Source organism: Labrus mixtus, chromosome 5, assembly GCF_963584025.1.
Source record: "Labrus mixtus chromosome 5, fLabMix1.1, whole genome shotgun sequence".
NCBI lineage: Eukaryota > Metazoa > Chordata > Actinopteri > Labriformes > Labridae > Labrus > Labrus mixtus.
Genome location: NC_083616.1, coordinates 17,472,814 through 17,490,589, shown reverse-complemented (window position 1 = coordinate 17,490,589; position 17,776 = coordinate 17,472,814). Strand labels below are relative to the sequence as shown.

Sequence of the window (17,776 nt, the reverse complement as noted above, 5' to 3'; positions counted from 1 at the left end):
AACCTATTGGACTGTAACTGAGTTACATAGCACGAGGCTACACTGAGACTATATGTTTAAAACTTTAAAGATTTGATTTAAAAGGATAAAAACAGAATGTTTCTGTATTTTGTAATGTTGGGCCATGACAATTATTGCTTTAACAAAAGGAATTGGATATTCCACCCAAAGTGTATGTTGGTCCACTGGTATGTACATTTTTAGTCAATAAATGTATTAAGGTTCAACACAAATATTTTCTTCTTGTTTACAGGTTTAAAGAACAGTGTGATATATAATTAAATATAGTCCAATGATGGTGTGAAGCTATGGGCTGTCAAGTGGTTTGACGACCATCCTGTGACACTCCTAAACACTTGTAGAAGCTAACCCCACAACAGAAGTGCAACGGTGAGAAAGAAAAAAGAGATGGTCCACTGGTGTACAATAAGAGCATGGGTGGAGTGGATATTTTTGATTCTTTGATAGCTCTCTACCGCACCAAGATCAGATCAAAGAAATGGTATCATTGAATTGTCTGGCACATGCTGGATCTGACCCTGGTACGGGTATGGTTCCTATACTGAAGAGAATGCCAGTCCCTGATCCCAAAGTATGACCAACCCCCCCTTTTGAAATCGAAACCCAAGTGACCTGATGTTCATGCATGGAGAACAAGGTGTCCGACAAGAGAAAAGGGAGACCTTCACAAGTTGCTGTCCTGGCGAAAAACAAAAGAGGTTTGTGCCACCTGATCTGGTCAGAAGAGATAAAGCAGAACACTTGGCCCTTGCTTGGCCCTTGCCAGCAAATGAGAAGGGGTGATGCAAAATGCCAGGGTGCAAAGGTATTGTGAGGAGCAGGTGCTCCAAGTGTGCTGTGTTACTCAGCGAAGGAACTGCTTTTACGACTTCCATATGGGTCAATTGGGTCAGAGGAAATAATGTGATGTGAATTTAAAACATCATGATGATATTTAAATGAAAAAAAAAAAAAAAACATCCATTCCATCAATCCATCTGTTTCAATCCATCCAGACTGTTTTTTCCGTTTGGGGTCCGGAGGGCTGGAGCTGATCCCAGAGAGGCGGGGTACACCCTGGAGTGTTCTCCAGTCAATCACAGGGCTGACATATAGAGACAGACAACCAGCCATACTCACATTCACACGCAAAAAGAGCTAATCACTGGACACTGAAAAAAAAAAAAAAACTCAATGAAATGAATTATATTGAATGAAAACAATTCAGTGAAATAAAAAAAGAATGTTTACAAAGTTAAGAGATGAAGTCAGCTCAGCCCCCTTTATTGAGAAACCAGCCAGAGTGCCATCAAGGAAGCTAGGCTATACATTGCTGCTGCCATTTGTACCATTTAATTTAAGAAATAACAACCTAAAAATCAATGCCAGTGTAAGTGTACTATTTTATGTAGCTTTTCTATTAGATCGTTTCAATATTGCTAAATATTTATTTTCAGTGCATTGCCATCGTTTACAGTCAGTCTGGCAATTTGAGAAATGAAAATGGAGTTGAGAAAATGGTGTTGAGAAACAACATCTAGGAGCAGTTGGTTTCCTGCACTTGCATGCAGAAATCTGTTTAAATACATTTTTTAAAGCTAAATTGTTGTTACGTGACCCAAAATAAGTGCTGGGATTTCATAACAGGGAATTCCATTTTGCTCTATTCTCCCTCCACATGGACTGCTTTCAGGGTCCAGCCGAAGTTCAGTGGAATGCTACCATAGTACTAATGGTAACTATAAAACAGAAACCAGAACACTTATGATAACTTGGACCTTGGTTCACATATTCTGCTTTTTTATGCAGAATCTGTAAGAGGTCAGATAAGGATCTGAGGACTTCACCTCAGTTGGTACCTGCTGTTGGGAAATCAAATATAATTGCTCCACACCTACCTGCTGCCATTTGAATTCCACTTTCCAGGTTGGAGGCATTTGAATAGAATGCGCCCTGTTCATGTTAGACCATCAATATTTTATAAATGACACTATTACTCAGCGTTGACATGGAGGCGTTGACATGGAAATATTTATGCTGTCGCATTAAACTTTCACAGATCTGCTCAGAAGTGTCCCCTTAGCATGTGCTGAGATTCTGTATTAATATTCAAACAAACCACTGGATCATTTTTCAAATCTAAAGTCGTGCTATTTAAACCTCAAAGAGAGCACTGACATGGAAGAAGACTGAGAGGCAAAGACGACAGTAATGAGGCTCACTACAGTTCATATTACTGCAAATAATTGCTGTTCCCCCTAACCTTATTTGACATGCAGCTCATGCCCTTTGGATCCTTTCAGTCAAAAGAACTGCGCTGCTCTCGAATGGTTCATATAAAAATGTATTCAGATGTCAGAATATCTTTAGACTCATTGCTCTAAAATTACCTTTGAGAATTGTTTCTGAAAAGAGAAATGTTTGATAATAGAAATGACTTTCTGCAAAAACTGAAACTTCCTCCAAAATACATGTTAATCACAAGTATGACTACTGATTTTATCGAGATCTATTTATATTCTGTGGTGTATAGACGTTGTCTTATTATTGCAGTGTTTTTTTCTCTTGACTTTTTCTCCTCTGTTTGGGCTGTAGAAGTTGGGTGCCTCTTCTGGTTCTCCTGTCCCACCGTGTGTTCAGATGAGGAAAGGTAGGCAACATATTTTTTTAATATTTTCTTAATTATTTGGGCATCACATAGAAGTCACAATGGAGCAATATAAATAAAGATCTGCACAAAATTACTTTTTTTTAGGTGAAAAGATATACTGGCAATAAAGTAATGATCCTCAAATATGATTTTACTGATATATCTGTCTTAAAATGTTTGCATCAAAACAAACTTGGACTTCAAGCAAAAGTTCTTATTTTGCTGAATGGAGTAAAGATGCAATAATATTTACCTCCAAACTGCCTGCACAACAGTTTTTGTAATTACTACAAAATCATGAGGTGTATTTGTACAACACAAGTTTTGCTTTCATGTATCAGCCACATTTTTCATTTAACTTTCATTTAATATTGTATCCACTGTTTATTTGAACCAATAATAAAAGCTTCATTGTATTTTGTTAAAATAAACCAAATGTAACAAAACGTATCAAATAATAATAGGCTAGTGTAGTAGAAAACACAGTTTTCTCTTTAATAGTGAGGTAGCAGAGCTGTAAGTACGCCCAGCCTCAAAATATAGAAGTACTTGGTAACTTTTCACAACTTTTTGTTTATTAGGTTTAGGTAAATATAAAGTTGCTAAATATTTAACATCAGTGTTTAGCCCTCCATCTCATTCTGTCCTGTGTTACATTTAGGGAGGGAGACCTTCTTCCTCCTCCCCCTCCTCCTCTGTCCCTCCATGTGTTCAGGCTGGAGGAGTTGGAGGAGAAAAAGGCGGAGTGACGTCACACGAGGCTGGTCTTGGCGTTTAATAGCCAGGGGAACCAAGTGCCAGGTTGCGCGAGCTCCACACTGCAGCTCTGTCCGGCCAGCGGCAGAGGGGATGTCCTGCTTACTCCTCTAAAACTTTCTACAAACTCAGTCAACAGACAAACATTGAGACTGACTGACAAAGTGTCGCAACTCGCCACACTCCTCTTTTAATGAAACTTTAAACTACTTTAAGTGTGTTTTCTTTTTGACTAAAGTCACATTCACTTTAACAACAAATTGAATGAGCCGGGTCACGCTTGCGTAGAGTTTTCTCGATTTTTTTACATTTTTTTATCTTTTTATTTGGATAAAGTTTTATGTCTTTAAAACTCGTGATGGCTGTCCTGTCACTAGCGTTCCTACTTGTGTTGACTTCAGCTGCCAAGGTAAGTGTCCTAACGGATTCACAGTATCCTCATTTTACGCAAAAATGTGCGATTTCTGTAAGCCTTTAAAAAATTAAGCCACGTGAATCTGCAGATAAATCCAGCTGTTAGAGCGGAAAAGTTACGTTTCTCGTCACAGCAACAGGTTAAGCGTCACTAAACTCCCAGTAGCCTAAATGTGCACACTGCTTCCTCTGTGAAATCAGTGTTGACACTGCACACGCATGTTACATAAGAGATTTTAAATAAAGGCATTTTTGTTAATTTTTTTTTTACAAGCAGCTCAGCCTGCTGCAAACTGCTGCTGAACATCTCAGACTATTATGATTTCCTCCTGGCTTGTACACGCATTTAACGAGCTTTTTTCTCCCCTCCTTCTAACAGGCTGATGAAGTAGATAGAGAGGGTAAGTACTCATTTGTTTTTTTTCCTACTAGATGATACAAGTTGTGAGAAAGTAGAAATGTTTTTCCTCCACATACTGATAAAACCTCAAGCCTTCATGCTCCGAGATCAAAGTGGGAGGGGAGCCTGTGTGTGAGGAGCTCTGTAATACACCTCCCACCCCCATTTCACCCTCCCACCAACTCAGCATACCCCTTACACACACTCACACACACACACACACACACAAGTCCCCCAACACACACACAAACGCACAAACACACACACTTATATTACTTGAGCTTCAAGGGCTTTGTTATACAGGAAAGAAAATTCCTCTTGTGAATCCTGCACATCTGTTATCCATTGTGAGGTTAAGAAACAAGTGAGCTGCAGCAGTGTCCACGTAGGATCCTTTTACACCTGCGGTTATCTTCTGAATACCCTTAAAGGCCTCACACATGTAAGTGACAGCTGCCAGTCAGGTCAAGAATGATGCTTTGCGATCCTTTGGAGCCTGTTGTCTGCTACTGTTGACTCTTATTAAACCTTATCATGCTTGTAAAACGCATGTTCTTCCGTTTAGTGCAGTTTCTTTTAAACTCTTAACTTAAAAGGGAAGTAGTGGTATACACAATTTCTGTCTTTATTTAGCCAGTCCAAGCTGGCCTGTGCTCAGAAACGTTATCCCTTACATTGTCTTCTAGCGATCTAAAATACCTATATTTGGTGAAAATGTTCAAGTGTCTGAGCTGTTTTGGATTCAAAATACTGAAAATAGAATACTGCACTTTCCCAAAACAGTAATCACTCATGCAAACCCCATGTTGTAAAAGTGCTGCGGGTGAAGACAGCAAAAAGATGAAGTCAACAGTGCATCTGCTCCACAAAGTTTGTGATTTATTGTGGTGATGAGAAAAAAGCATCAGTTTAGAAAAACAAGTGTGTCGATAAATACGTTTCAATCATCTATGCTGATTACATGACGTGGACAAATACTGGTGTAGGTAAGGTTGTGAGCAACGACTAATATAAATCTCAAACCTTCTCAGACATTGTGCTGCTGAAGTACAGACATGTAACTAAGTTGTTGTGGTACAGTAATTTTGGTCCCCCCCCCAATCATTTTTCATCTGTCTGTATTTCCTCCTCTCTCTTCTTCCTCCTCAGAATGAAGGAGTCAATTATGTGTAACAGTTTTGGTTGACTTCTGTGACTATTGACGTCTATAGAGAGAGTGAACATTTTTTCTCCCAGCCTTTCTTATTTAGCTTTTTATTTTGACAGAACCATTTTGCATAGACTTAGAGAAAAATATGAGGAACTGTAAGAACTGTTGACAGTAAAGGTTGGATCAGTTTGGCCAAAGAGTGGGTGACCTTTGTAGAATTATCTGAAGTGTAGTTTGTATTTAATCTTTCACTTGAGAATTTTTGGACATTTTTATCTTTCTAAGAATAGCCCTGCAGTTACAGTGTGGCCGTGTAAACCTCGCCTCCTTTGCTTGTCAATTTACCTATGAATCCACAGAGCTCTATCACAGCTGGCATTTTTTGTTTTCACAAAATAAATAGAATCCAGTCCCCAATTCAATATCTGCGGCACAGTTCAGCAGATATTACACACACCCAGAGGAGTACGAGTCCCACATGGCTTTTAAAACTCAAGCTTGAAGGTCTTTTCAAGGCAAATGTGCTGTTAAATGTCATGCTGTCAAAAAAAATCTATTTTCATTAATTTGCACTATCATCAAACACAAAGGCACTGTCAATGATTTTTAGGCCAAATTTTCAATAGTGAGTGCTGGCCAACATTTCTAACTTAATTGGTTGTAATGTCTTACAATGTTTTTTTATTTCCAGGTCCTCATCATTTTTTTCCAATCAGCTTCACAGTAGGAACATTTGGGTACAACAGGAACACAGTTTTATCTTCAAGTGTATGACCTATTTTTTTGTTTTTGACTGTGCTTCCTTTCAGTGTTTAATAAAAGGTAAATGGGATGTCATAAAATGTACGGTTTGCAATTTAATACATTATTTATTGGCTGTGAACATTGTGAGTTGTTTGCCCATGTTTTCACTGCCAATCCAATTAGATGAATCCCCATCTGCACAGTGACTGTAATGAGGCAAACATTAAGATTAGATTTTAAAATCTTTAAATTAAAGTTTTCAAGATTTCGGTTGAGTGTGTTTTGACACCAAAAGTAAGAGAAAGTGAATTCCAACAAAGTGCTGTTGATGAATCAGTCAAGATGAATGTTCTCAGATGGACTCACTTCATTGAGTCCAAGCAGAGACTTTTTTAGAGCAACCAAACAAACTTTGATGGTTTTAAAAAAGATTATAAGGCATAACTAATGAATAAACAATGATCTGATATCATGTTGCGCAAAGAGAAAGTAACTTTTACAGTGGGAAACAGTAAGGGTGATGCATCTCTAAAGCTTGGTCTACTAACTACAGTGGCTAAACCTTTGTGCTTTCCCGTTGAACACTGAAGTGAACCAGCAGCTATAAGGTTCAGATTATGTTAGCTTGAATTTAACAATCCCTTGACATGAATGAAGTAGGAAAAGGTTAAGATAATCATTGTCCATGAAAAAAAGATTGAAAAAAATCCTTGTTAATACTCAAAGCCTGTTTTTTTTTCAATTGGAATCTTGCACAAAAATGTCAGAATCCAACCACACCAACAAGTTCTATATGAAGAGAAAATGAACTAATCTCAATGTGTTGCCTATCATCTATGGACAAAAATTCCCAAAATGAATAGTATAAAAGAGGGCTAGGTAAATTGATAATCTTAAAATAAGTAACGGCTGCTGGATGGTCTTTTCTAAACTCATACTTGTGTTGCTGGTTGTTTTCAGAAATAGTTAATGTTGCTGAAACATTGGATACAACTTATTATTGGGCTTTGGAAAAGATCAAAAGAAAATCAATTTAAAGAAATCTTTTCTTTTTCCTTTTTCTTGGTGCTGGTAATCGCTCTTGAGATAAGACCTGGGCCTCTTTAGATTTAAGCAGAGTAAATGCCAACAAAAAGAGCTGTCTTAAGTCTTCTTCGTCCCACGTCTTCTGTAGCTTTTTATCTATAATGGTTTTCACATGTCTTCTGGGAAATATGTAACAATTTCTTAAAAGTTACATCAGCCTTAGACATGTTTCAACATAGTCTTTCCATGTCAGTATGAAACATCTAACTCTAAATCCTGTTTGCAGTAAGAGTCAAGTTAACTGGATGTATATAGGCCTACTACGAGAATACTTTGAGGTACAAAATCCTTTGGTCTTTTGCATGTTCACGGCCAAAGTGATCTGAAGGCACTTATCTGCTTTTAGGAATAATGATGAAAAATATCCTTTATGCTTTCATATCTGTGAAAACTTTACAAGGGCAGTATGAGCGAACCGATTTTCATTTCAAGTTAAACTATAACTATCATCATAAAATTTGCTGTATTTTATCTGCATGTTTTTTCCTCAAAAGCACTGAGAATGCATGTTTTTTTTTTAATCATATTTATCCACAGTGTGCATAGTAGCTCTGTGATTTCCAAAGCATGTCATTTCCTCAGACATGTAATTTGAGTTTCACCACTGACACCTGTTTGAATCGCTTCTAGTCAAATCCTACAAGATAATTGCAAGGTTTCAGGATTCATGTAGCATTTTTTCAAGACCAAAGAGAAAATTTTGAATGGGTCTGCCATCGGGCACATTTGAAAATGACAACAAAGCCTGAGTGGAAATTTATTTTTAAAACATTGTGTTTCAAGGCCCACATATTTCCTGGCATGATTGAGCTGACCACAAATTAGCCAATAACCAAGGGCATGACGGGAAATTAAGCATCTGGTCAAGATCATACTGGTTAACCTCCATGCATTCCGTTCTTTTGTGCCAAATTGTGTATTTAACGTAATTAGAGGCAGAAGTGTTTGTAAGCAATGGGCGGCTGTGGCTCAGTTGGTAGAGTCACCGCCTTGCAACCAAAAGGTTGAGGGTTCAATCCCCAGCTGGGCAACGTGTCCCTGGGCAAGACACTCAACCCCACAATGCTCCCACTGCTTCAGTGGCAGTGTATGAATGGATTAGTGTTGTACTTACTCTCTGATGTACATCACTTTGGATAAAAGCATCTGCTAAGTGAATTGTAACATTTCAGATTTTGGATGGCATGTCCCCTCCACCAAAATCTGACCGACCAATTAACCTAAACTATTATTGTCTATAATCTCAGTCAGGGGCAGCTCTTACTGTATTTTCACATCATATTATTTGGACTAGGGTTTATGGCATTTCAAGGTAAACCCCTTTAATTTGTTGGTAGCCTACTGGACACTTTTTAAGGTTAACATGTCATTTTGATTAATTTAGAGAATTAATCATTGAAGGTTTGTGCTGATGTTTTTTGAATATGGAAAACGACTCTATGTAGGAATTAAGTATTTATCTGATACCTCAATATAAGTAGTTTAAATATATATGATAGTAGATACAGTATTGGTGACATTTCACAAGTTATTTCTCCAGCCGGGCCACCACATCACAGCATATTAAACCTCTGAAAAAGAAGGTCCTATACTCCCCCAGTATATCAGCCTACATGAGGCTTATGTTTTACATGCCTGGTTTCTCAGAGCATTTCCCAGGTATTAGCTGCTAGCAGGACATTAACACATTTCCAGGCCCCACTACTTTCCTACTGTTGTAAACTATATAATTTAAGAAGGATTTTAGTATTCTTGTGAACCAAAGGTGGCATAAGTAGGACTCACAGCCCCCAAAGCCCACAGAGAAACATTAAATCTGTTTCTGTGTTTTGACTGTGTTTTTCATTATCCAGTCCATTTGCTTTGGAGAGGAAATAAACAATTTGTTGCTCAGCTTGCAGCCCCCCTGTCATTTAGAGCCTGCTGAAGAGCAATGGAGACACACACTTTTTTAATATGACACTGCTTTATTCAGCTTTTTTACTGGATCTACTTGCCTGGTCTGTTGTTATATTTTTTTTAGAGGAGGAGACCATTGCTTAAAACACGAGTATTATCAGCTTATCTTTGCTTATTGGCAGTGTTGTTGTGTAAAAATCACTGGGTTTTAAACTGTAGGAGTTAACAAATTATATACCGAAACTTACTCTGGACATGTGGGATGGTTTTTGTGTTAATATTTCTCAAAACATATTCATTGAACCAACATGAAGTAATGGGCTATAATTTTTTGTTTTATCTGCTGATTTGTTCAACAGGCCAACTGAAGAGCCGACTGAAGGAATACGGCCTTGTCACTCCTTTCAGTACTGACTCCCACGGACACTACCTGTCACACCTTCTCTCGGCCACTCACAAGCAACGTGTCAAGAGGGAGGTAATTTCTTCTGCTAACAATGAACAGAAACTTTTCTTCAATATCACTGCCTTTGGAAAGGAGTTCCACCTCCGTCTGCGCCCAAACAATCGACTGGTGGCCCCTGGTGCAATGGTGGAGTGGCATGATGAGGTCCAGGGCTTCGGGAACAACAGCAATTATAGTTGGAATGATTCAAGTACAGGCGCCAACCAGACAGAATCCGCCACCGGGGCTGAGAGGATACTGCGCCGTGAGCTGCTAAAGACAGACTGTACCTTTATCGGTGACATCACAGACGTTCCCGGGGCCGCGGTTGCCATTAACAACTGTGACGGACTGGTAAGTCCTCTGCCATAAAACTCCTTCCTTTCCTTACCCCTTAAACTCTGTCCTTTCTCCACCAAAGTGCCATGACCTTATCAACTGACGCTAATGGATTTAAGATGTCTGTAACTCCTGAGTTCAGCCTTTCTTTACGTCAACACTTGGCATTTTTACAGCACATTGTTCTTAGAGATGTTCTTCAATCGGGCAGCCAGTATAGTAGCTCTTTGTACAGAAGTTTGTCACGGGTGAGTGGCCATCCATTGCACCCTCAGACCCAACGCATTCTCCCCCAACTTCTTCCCAACGTAAAACACAAGTTCCTTTTTTTGCTCCACAATAGTCTGCAGTCCTATCCTCCCCATCACCCCTCATAAAACACTTGCGCAGTAATTGGGGAATGACCTGGGCCAAAATCTTTTAAAGTATGCAAAGGGAACATCTCTGCATTAAAAAACACACTATTTTGGATTCCTGAGCGGTATTAAGAATTAAGATGTTGAAATGATTGTACTAGTGATACTTCATATTTTCTTTTGACAAAACTCTGCTCATGTGGGCTTTATTCTCTTGGAGGAACAAGGTGTACTGCTTTTTACAACCTGTCCCTGCTGAAAAGCATGAACAACCAGCCTGTGGCTCCTATCCCGCATGTCATTCCCCACTCTCTCTCTCCCTGATTTCCAACTCTGTCCTATCTCTCCATTAATGGCACAAAAAGCCCAAAAAGCAATTCACAAAAGATATTCACAGTGCCGGTGCCCGAATGGTTAGTTTGCTAGCCCCAAGTACCAAGGCTGTTGTCTTCAGTGGGCCCAGGTTGGAAAAGCTTAATAACCCAATAAAAGCATGCTTTAGCAACTAAGATAGTGAACAGTCTTAGTAAGCATAAGGGGTGCATTGTGTCGTGGCTTTATGATTGGAAAATCTAGGCATGTTCAACTACTGAGATGCTGAAAATTGTGCACACCACACCTACAAAATATCAGCATGCCAGCATTGTCATTATGAACATGTTAGTGTTAAGCTTAAAGCACCAGTTTATCTTAGTAGAACCTCAAAATGCCATATGACTACTAACTGGCCTGTAATGGATGGAAGACCGCGGAGGTTTAGCCTATGATGATGATGACATCGGCTTCATTAGGGTCTAGAAACGCAGACAATACTTGTTATTGGGATAAATAAATTGTTTAGTTGCTTAGGGGGATTTTTTTGTCATTATAAAAACATGAAGTAAAATGTGCCCTATGGCTTTTATCTCATAGTCACCAGATACAATTTCTTCTACCATGTTTGGCATTGCCATTGAATCTTTTTGGAATTTTGTAAAGGTTTATATTCTGCAACACCAAGTGTAGTATATTCAAAGGCTATAAATCAAAGGCAGCACTTGCTAAAGCCATCCCTTCAGGACCTCTTAAAAGAGTGACACATAGATGTGATGATAGTAAGAGAGTCTAATGGACTTCAATCATTGTGAAGCATGAATACAAAACCCCAACAGTCCGCACTTTCTAAGGAATATGTGTATGTGCGTGTTGTGTATGTGTCCTCAGGACTTGATTCTCAGAGGGAAGTGAAATGTGCTCTGCAGGGGTTCACCTTATTCTCGCTACATCACAGCATGTGTAACAAGGAAGCACATGTATAGAGAGAGTCTCACAGGCAGGTGTGGGAGTGTGAGGTTTTGATAAAGCCACAGGCAAGTAAACCTGAAGTGTGTGTGTTATATTTACCAGCGTAAATATCATGAGGTCGTGGGAGGAGAGTTTCATGAAATACTGGCTGACTTTTTGGAAATTTAAACAAGTTGATTCTCAAGAAGAAAGCTGACGAGTTGTGTTTAGGGATAAGAATGAAACTGGAGCCAACCCTCATATGATGTCAGACAAACGACATGCAGCAATTTTCCCAAGGCAGGCAATAATCTATCTTTCTAACAATGCAGGAAATCACATTCTCATGGCTTGGTGAATTACAGTAACAATGATGAGAATTTCAAAAGATACGTTAGAATGTTTTTTTTTTGACAGAAAAGCTCCCAACATAAGGTGCTTGCCTCTTTAAGCTAATTTGAGCTTTCTCTGAGGCGCTTTTCAAAATGTTGGTTAAAAAGTACATATCAGACTGCCTTTGGTTATTACATCAGGAAATCAAAAAATGTCCATCCTCAACAATAAATTTGAAAAGGAAATATATTTGATCGTTGAAGTATAGAGACCAAATTTCATGGGAGGTTAAAATCCATATCTTATTAAAAAAAAAAGTCAAACAACTTCAAACTGCTTCTCAGACCTATATCCCAGGTTTAGGGTGACATACAGCTTCCATGTGAGCCCAGACATTTTGAATCACAGTTGAATTGACCGAAAAATATTTCTATGTCTAACTGCTAACATTTGACAGGCATCTCAGAAGGGAAGACATTTGTATTTCCATATCTTATTATTTTGTATTCTTTCGTTAAGACTCAGAATATCCAATCTTTCTGCATCTCACATGTAATGTGCAGGTTTATCTCCATTATTACATTTCCTTTTTTTCAAGCTCTGCCTTTAACAATATAAATACTGTACTGTATTAAATTCATCTTATTAATTCTATCTTTGACTATATATGATATGAGGACATATTTGGATATTACATTTGATGTGTATGCAACATAGGCTTATATCTGGGCACATTATACTATATGAGGCAAATACAGACTCAGTATTTGACCTGGCATGAAGCATATAAAAAATGTCCAGATGCCCCTGTAACACCGAGCTTGGTCCCCCCTGTGGCCACCCCTCCAAAAGGAGTGAATATACACAGTATTTGACACAACAAACGGACTCACAATCTAGTATTGAATACTGTTAATGAAACAAATATAAATCATGACATTTTATGTTGTGGTATTTAATGATGTGCGCTATGTTTGGCATAATATATATATATATTTTAAAGCAATCATCTTTGTCTATTTTTCACCTTGGTTTAATGTTCCCCTCTGACAAAACAACTGGCCCCAGTTTGGCCCACTCAATAAAAGTGGTCTAGAACCGCCAGTGCAACTTGTATTCTGAGCTTGTTAGACTACAAACACGGATGATACTTAAGATTAAGAAAATAAGGTAGTTTATCTGCTTTTACAGGAATCTGGAAGTTTTGTCTTTCTGTTTTGTTGTAGCCCACTCAAAAAAGTTCTCGTTATTAAACTAGTTATCTTAGCTTTCTCAAGACTATGAATTGAATATCTGTGCCAACTTGACACTGATAATTGCGTATACTTTGTTTTTTTTACAAGTTGCTTAGCCTCAGCTCTTCCACACAAGCAATGCCTTTTCATTCTTAAGTGGCTATTGAATGGAGAATCGAAGCATAAACTTAAGCATGTTTTAGCTGTGAGATGTGTTTTTACCTATTAGACATACTTTGAGTCATTTGTACAATGTCTGAGTCAAATCTAAGTTTTTTTAGGGAAAAGTTCTTTAGTTCTTTAAAAGTTAATTAGTTGAAGTCTTTAAAGCAAATCCACGTCAGATGTCAAGGATTAGAATAAGGCTAGAACACCCACTGTTGCCTGGCTGGTCTGATACTTTTACATATTGCTGTTGGAGTTGGATGCTGCTCGGTTTTTCAGTTAATACAAGGGTTCCCAAACGTTGCAGCCTGCAATCCCCAATTTAACGGTGCTAGAGAGTGGGGCCCCCATTGTCACTGGAAGGGACAGCTATGCACACCACCGGCCTCTCCAAACACTGGCATTAGATCAACACACAACAGCCCAAAAACCATAATGTTATTTTTGTAATTTATTGAAAGAATTGCGAGAAGCAGAACGTAAACGTCTTGATCTTGACTGCTAATGTCTCAATATTTTCAGTTTGAAAATATATATCATTATACCTATTATTTCAACAGACAACAAAGTTTTGTTTCCAATTCTTTACCTTTTTGAAAAGCTGCTTTTAATGATTTATAATGTTGCATTAATTGAATGTCAAATCCACAGAGGGGAACTGACGGAATTCAACCACTCCATTTTTCTGTATTGAACGAACTGTAGCCTCTCTGTGTGAACTTCTTAATACAATGTCTAAAAATATTACAATAGACATGTCAAGGACATGTCCCAAACAGAGATAATGCCACTGTGACCTTTTGAGTCTCTTCTGAGCTCTGCAAGATTCGGCCGTTTCCTTTGATAGGAGCTGGAGGAAGCAGTTCATCACTTGGGCAGATTCAGTCTCTCTAAGACATTAATAGCTGAACCTTGTTGGAGATTGAGGGCCGAGAGGGGGCCACACAGGATGTGAACGTTTGGCTTTGTGAATACTGTTTAGGCAGGATGTCACTTTGAAGATGCCAGTAGCCATCAAAGGTCGGTCGCCCTGCTCAGTGGACAGCTGATATGAAAAGACTGCAGCTACCTATAACACTGTATGATGTCAGACAAAAATGAATCATTCTATTGTTTTTTCATTCACGGGTGTTAATGGTTTCTGGCACTTCACTTTTCAGAATCTACTTTTATCTTTATCCTCTTTGTCTTAGAATTGTCCAAGACAGGGAGTAGTTTCTACGAAGACTCATCACAATGGAATGCCTATTTCTGTGAAAATGTAAAGCTCTGTTGCAAGAGGAAACAGCTATTTATGGATATATTGTTCTACAATTCTACAATTCACTTAGACACTTTTATCCAAAGCGACGTACATCAGAGAGTAAGAACAAACACAAGCATGGATCTAGAGAGGAGGAATCAACGTCAGTAAATGCAAACAAACAGCTTTAGGTTTGTTCAGACACACAGGTGCTCACAGGCAGCGCACAGAGGCAAAGCACAACATCGACAGCTGTTCCTGAGAGTTCTAATCAGCATCAAAATCATCCTAAATAACATAATTTGTCAATATAAAACGATAGCGGCAATTTTTTCGACAACTTTTCTTGTCACTTTTATGTTTGGAATTATTTTCTACAGCCAATATCACAAGAAGACTATATATACTTAAAAGTGCTACAATCTGTTACAACAGGAACCAACATGAATTTGTATATTTGTGGACATACACTGAAAAATCAGTTAAAGGTACAATACTATTTTATATTATAATAAATATATCTAAAACGGCATATCGATTTTTCTATATAAATAGATAGATAGACTTCTAAAAAAAAACAAAGGAACACTTTATCATCACAGTCTCACAAGTCAGTTTACTTTCAGGGATATCAATCTGTCCATTGAGGAAGTGATTGTAAATCAATTTCACCTGCTTTGCTGCAAATGAAAGCCACAACAGGCGCACTGAAAAGGCAAAATCAAGACAACCTAAAAGGGGAATGGATTTGCATGTAGTGGCCAAGGACAATTTCGCTCTTTGATTATTTTCTAGTTTTGTGTTCTACTAGTGTCCTTGTTGTCACTACTGGTCTGGCATCAACCCAGCAGCAGGACTGGTATCTGCTCCTTTGTTGGAGAAGGAACAGGAGGACCACTACCTGAGCCTTACAAAATGTCCTTCAGTATGCTACCTGCGTGCCCCTTTCTGACTGTTTGCATAAGGACCAGATGTCCTTTAGTGGTACATGTGCACAGAGCCAAGCACAGTGCAAACTGGTTGGCATTTTCCAGGGAACACCAGAATTGGCTGTCCTGCCATTGGCGGCCCGTTTTTGTGGTGATATTTAAGCTGCCTGTAACATAGTCCAGCACTACAGATTTGGTGGTGGGTAAGTGATGGTCTGGGAAGGCATATCCTTGTGGGTCTCACAGAATTTCACGTCATAGCCAACAGTACTCTGACTGCTGGTAGTGATTGTCAGACCTTATGTTGGTGCAGTGGGCTCCAGTGCAGGACAGTACCCAGCCTCACGTGACGAGAGTGTGTAGGCAGTTCCTGGATGATGAAGGCATTGTTGCCATTGACTTGCCTTCTTGTTCAAATGACCTAAATCCAACTGAGCACCGTATCAAGCACAGCATGCCCAGGAGCTCACTAATGCCCTGATCCAGACCTGGGGGAATATCTTCAAGGACACCATCTGCCGACTCATCCGGAGCATGCCTAGACGTCTGTGTTGTTTTGGATTCAGTCATTTCTGATGAAAAAGAGATTTAACAACCATTATTGTAAATTCACAGATATGTACTGTTCACTGATTGACAACACAAAATATAATGCATCTAGTTTTAAAAACAACTGATTCAAAAGGATGTGACTTCATGGAAGTCGTGTTATTATATACCACTGAGGAGAGTTAAAGCAGGATAAAATGAATACTGCTTTTGGAACCTTTAAACCCACTCATGGGAACACAGTCAGCAGCTCAGTTATGCTTTCTCCCAATTTTTAAAACCTTTTTCTGGAGGCAAGCACAAAGCATCAACATCATAAAACCTTTATTTACTGTAAACTAAAATGAACAGGACTCATCTCTAGTGGAAAGTAAAAGAAGACTTTAGTGTTTAAAGACACAAAGTTAAAATAAGATCGATATCTTTCGATTTATTTCTGCCTTTTAAAGATTGCGTTTGATTTGGAAAATCAGTTATGGAAATCAATATGTATGACTAACCTCCACTTTGAAATATACTCTGCAAACTAGAATATTGTTCTTTTTTTTTTAAACACGATAACCTTTTCTCCTTACATTGTTTGCAGCATTATGCAAAGCGTAGGGATGCAGAGCTCCACATCAAACACTCACCAAAGCAGTTGTTGCTGATGAAAAAGCCTGTCTTTGAGGGCCAGCACTCTTTGATCTGAAGTGGTAGCCTGAGCCCTCACTAGGTGTGTGTTTTACTGTTTCCTAATTATAGCCAGGCTGCAGTCTGGAAATCTTTACTGGAGTAGGCAAGCAGGCGGCCTGGCTGCTAAATGCTTATGAGGCAGATACTTCCTCTGCCTCAGCAGCAGCAGTAGCAGTGTGGGGGTGTGGTGAGGGTGATCTGTGCTGGCCTGTGTGGGAGACAGCCTTCATACTGCATGCATGTCAAAGTAAAAACAGAGAGCGGGGGTTTCCTGATGAAAGTAGATGGAGCATATCATCGCTGATCTCTGCTTCTTCCTCATTTAGGCTAATATTTGCAGTAGAAACAAATCTGGCAGTAAACATTGGGAAGATTCCAATATGATTCAAAGCGGTGTCTGTCAGCACTAGCAAGTTCATTAGTCCAAATAACGATGGGACCTTTGTTACAAATCTGTAATTACTTTGTATCTTGTGTGTTGGAATTCTTATAAAGCAGTTGCTAACAAGAGTAAACATGATATCATTTTTTGAAAAGACGTTTTGCCTTTGCTGTAGTTCAACAGGACAGGGAATAAAGCCTGGGAATATTGGGAGGAGCAGAGACGTGCATCACAGTGCCGAGGGACAGGGTCAAACTGGTGGGCAAATGCAGAGAAGACTTTGCCCTTTATGGGCTAGTGCTCTAGCTCTAGGCCAAACCTGCACTCTGGAAATATACTGCTCTAAGTATGTGATACTACAAAGTTTAAACGGTGATGTTAAATTGATTTTCATATAAAAACTCAAGCACTTAAGTCTGACGATCAAACTAAATCTGGTGAGAACAAGTGAACAACAATGGGCAAGACTTGTTTTTTGGTTCTTTGTAATCCAAGACACCTGTTTGTAAGACTTTATGAAACGCAGAAACTCTGTTTGTAGAAGAATCTGTACATAAAATCCTTGAACGATTACCCAGATGAACCACCAGATTGCTTTAGCAGTAAGAGGATTGCTTCTAGTCATGTAAGCACTGCACTGTTTCTTGTTTGCTATGGTCATGTGATCATTTACCTGGAAGCCAGTTCATTTAAACATTGCATGAAAACTGAACCCTTATAATTTGTGCTTGGAAAACACTGATTGCTCATTTTTTGCTAGCTT

General features: G+C 38.8%; 1 protein-coding gene across 1 annotated transcript in view; it reads left to right on the top strand.

Annotated features, from left to right (window-relative positions):
• The first annotated feature begins 3,361 nt into the window (after positions 1-3,361).
• The window catches only part of adamts3 (ADAM metallopeptidase with thrombospondin type 1 motif, 3), a 156,391-nt gene continuing 141,976 nt past the window's right edge, over positions 3,362-17,776 (top strand). The window contains exons 1-3 of the mRNA XM_061038275.1: positions 3,362-3,815; positions 4,200-4,221; positions 9,459-9,898. Coding sequence (XP_060894258.1) covers positions 3,747-3,815; positions 4,200-4,221; positions 9,459-9,898 — 531 coding nt within the window. The 5' untranslated portion in view covers positions 3,362-3,746. The remainder of the gene's footprint in view (positions 3,816-4,199; positions 4,222-9,458; positions 9,899-17,776) is intronic.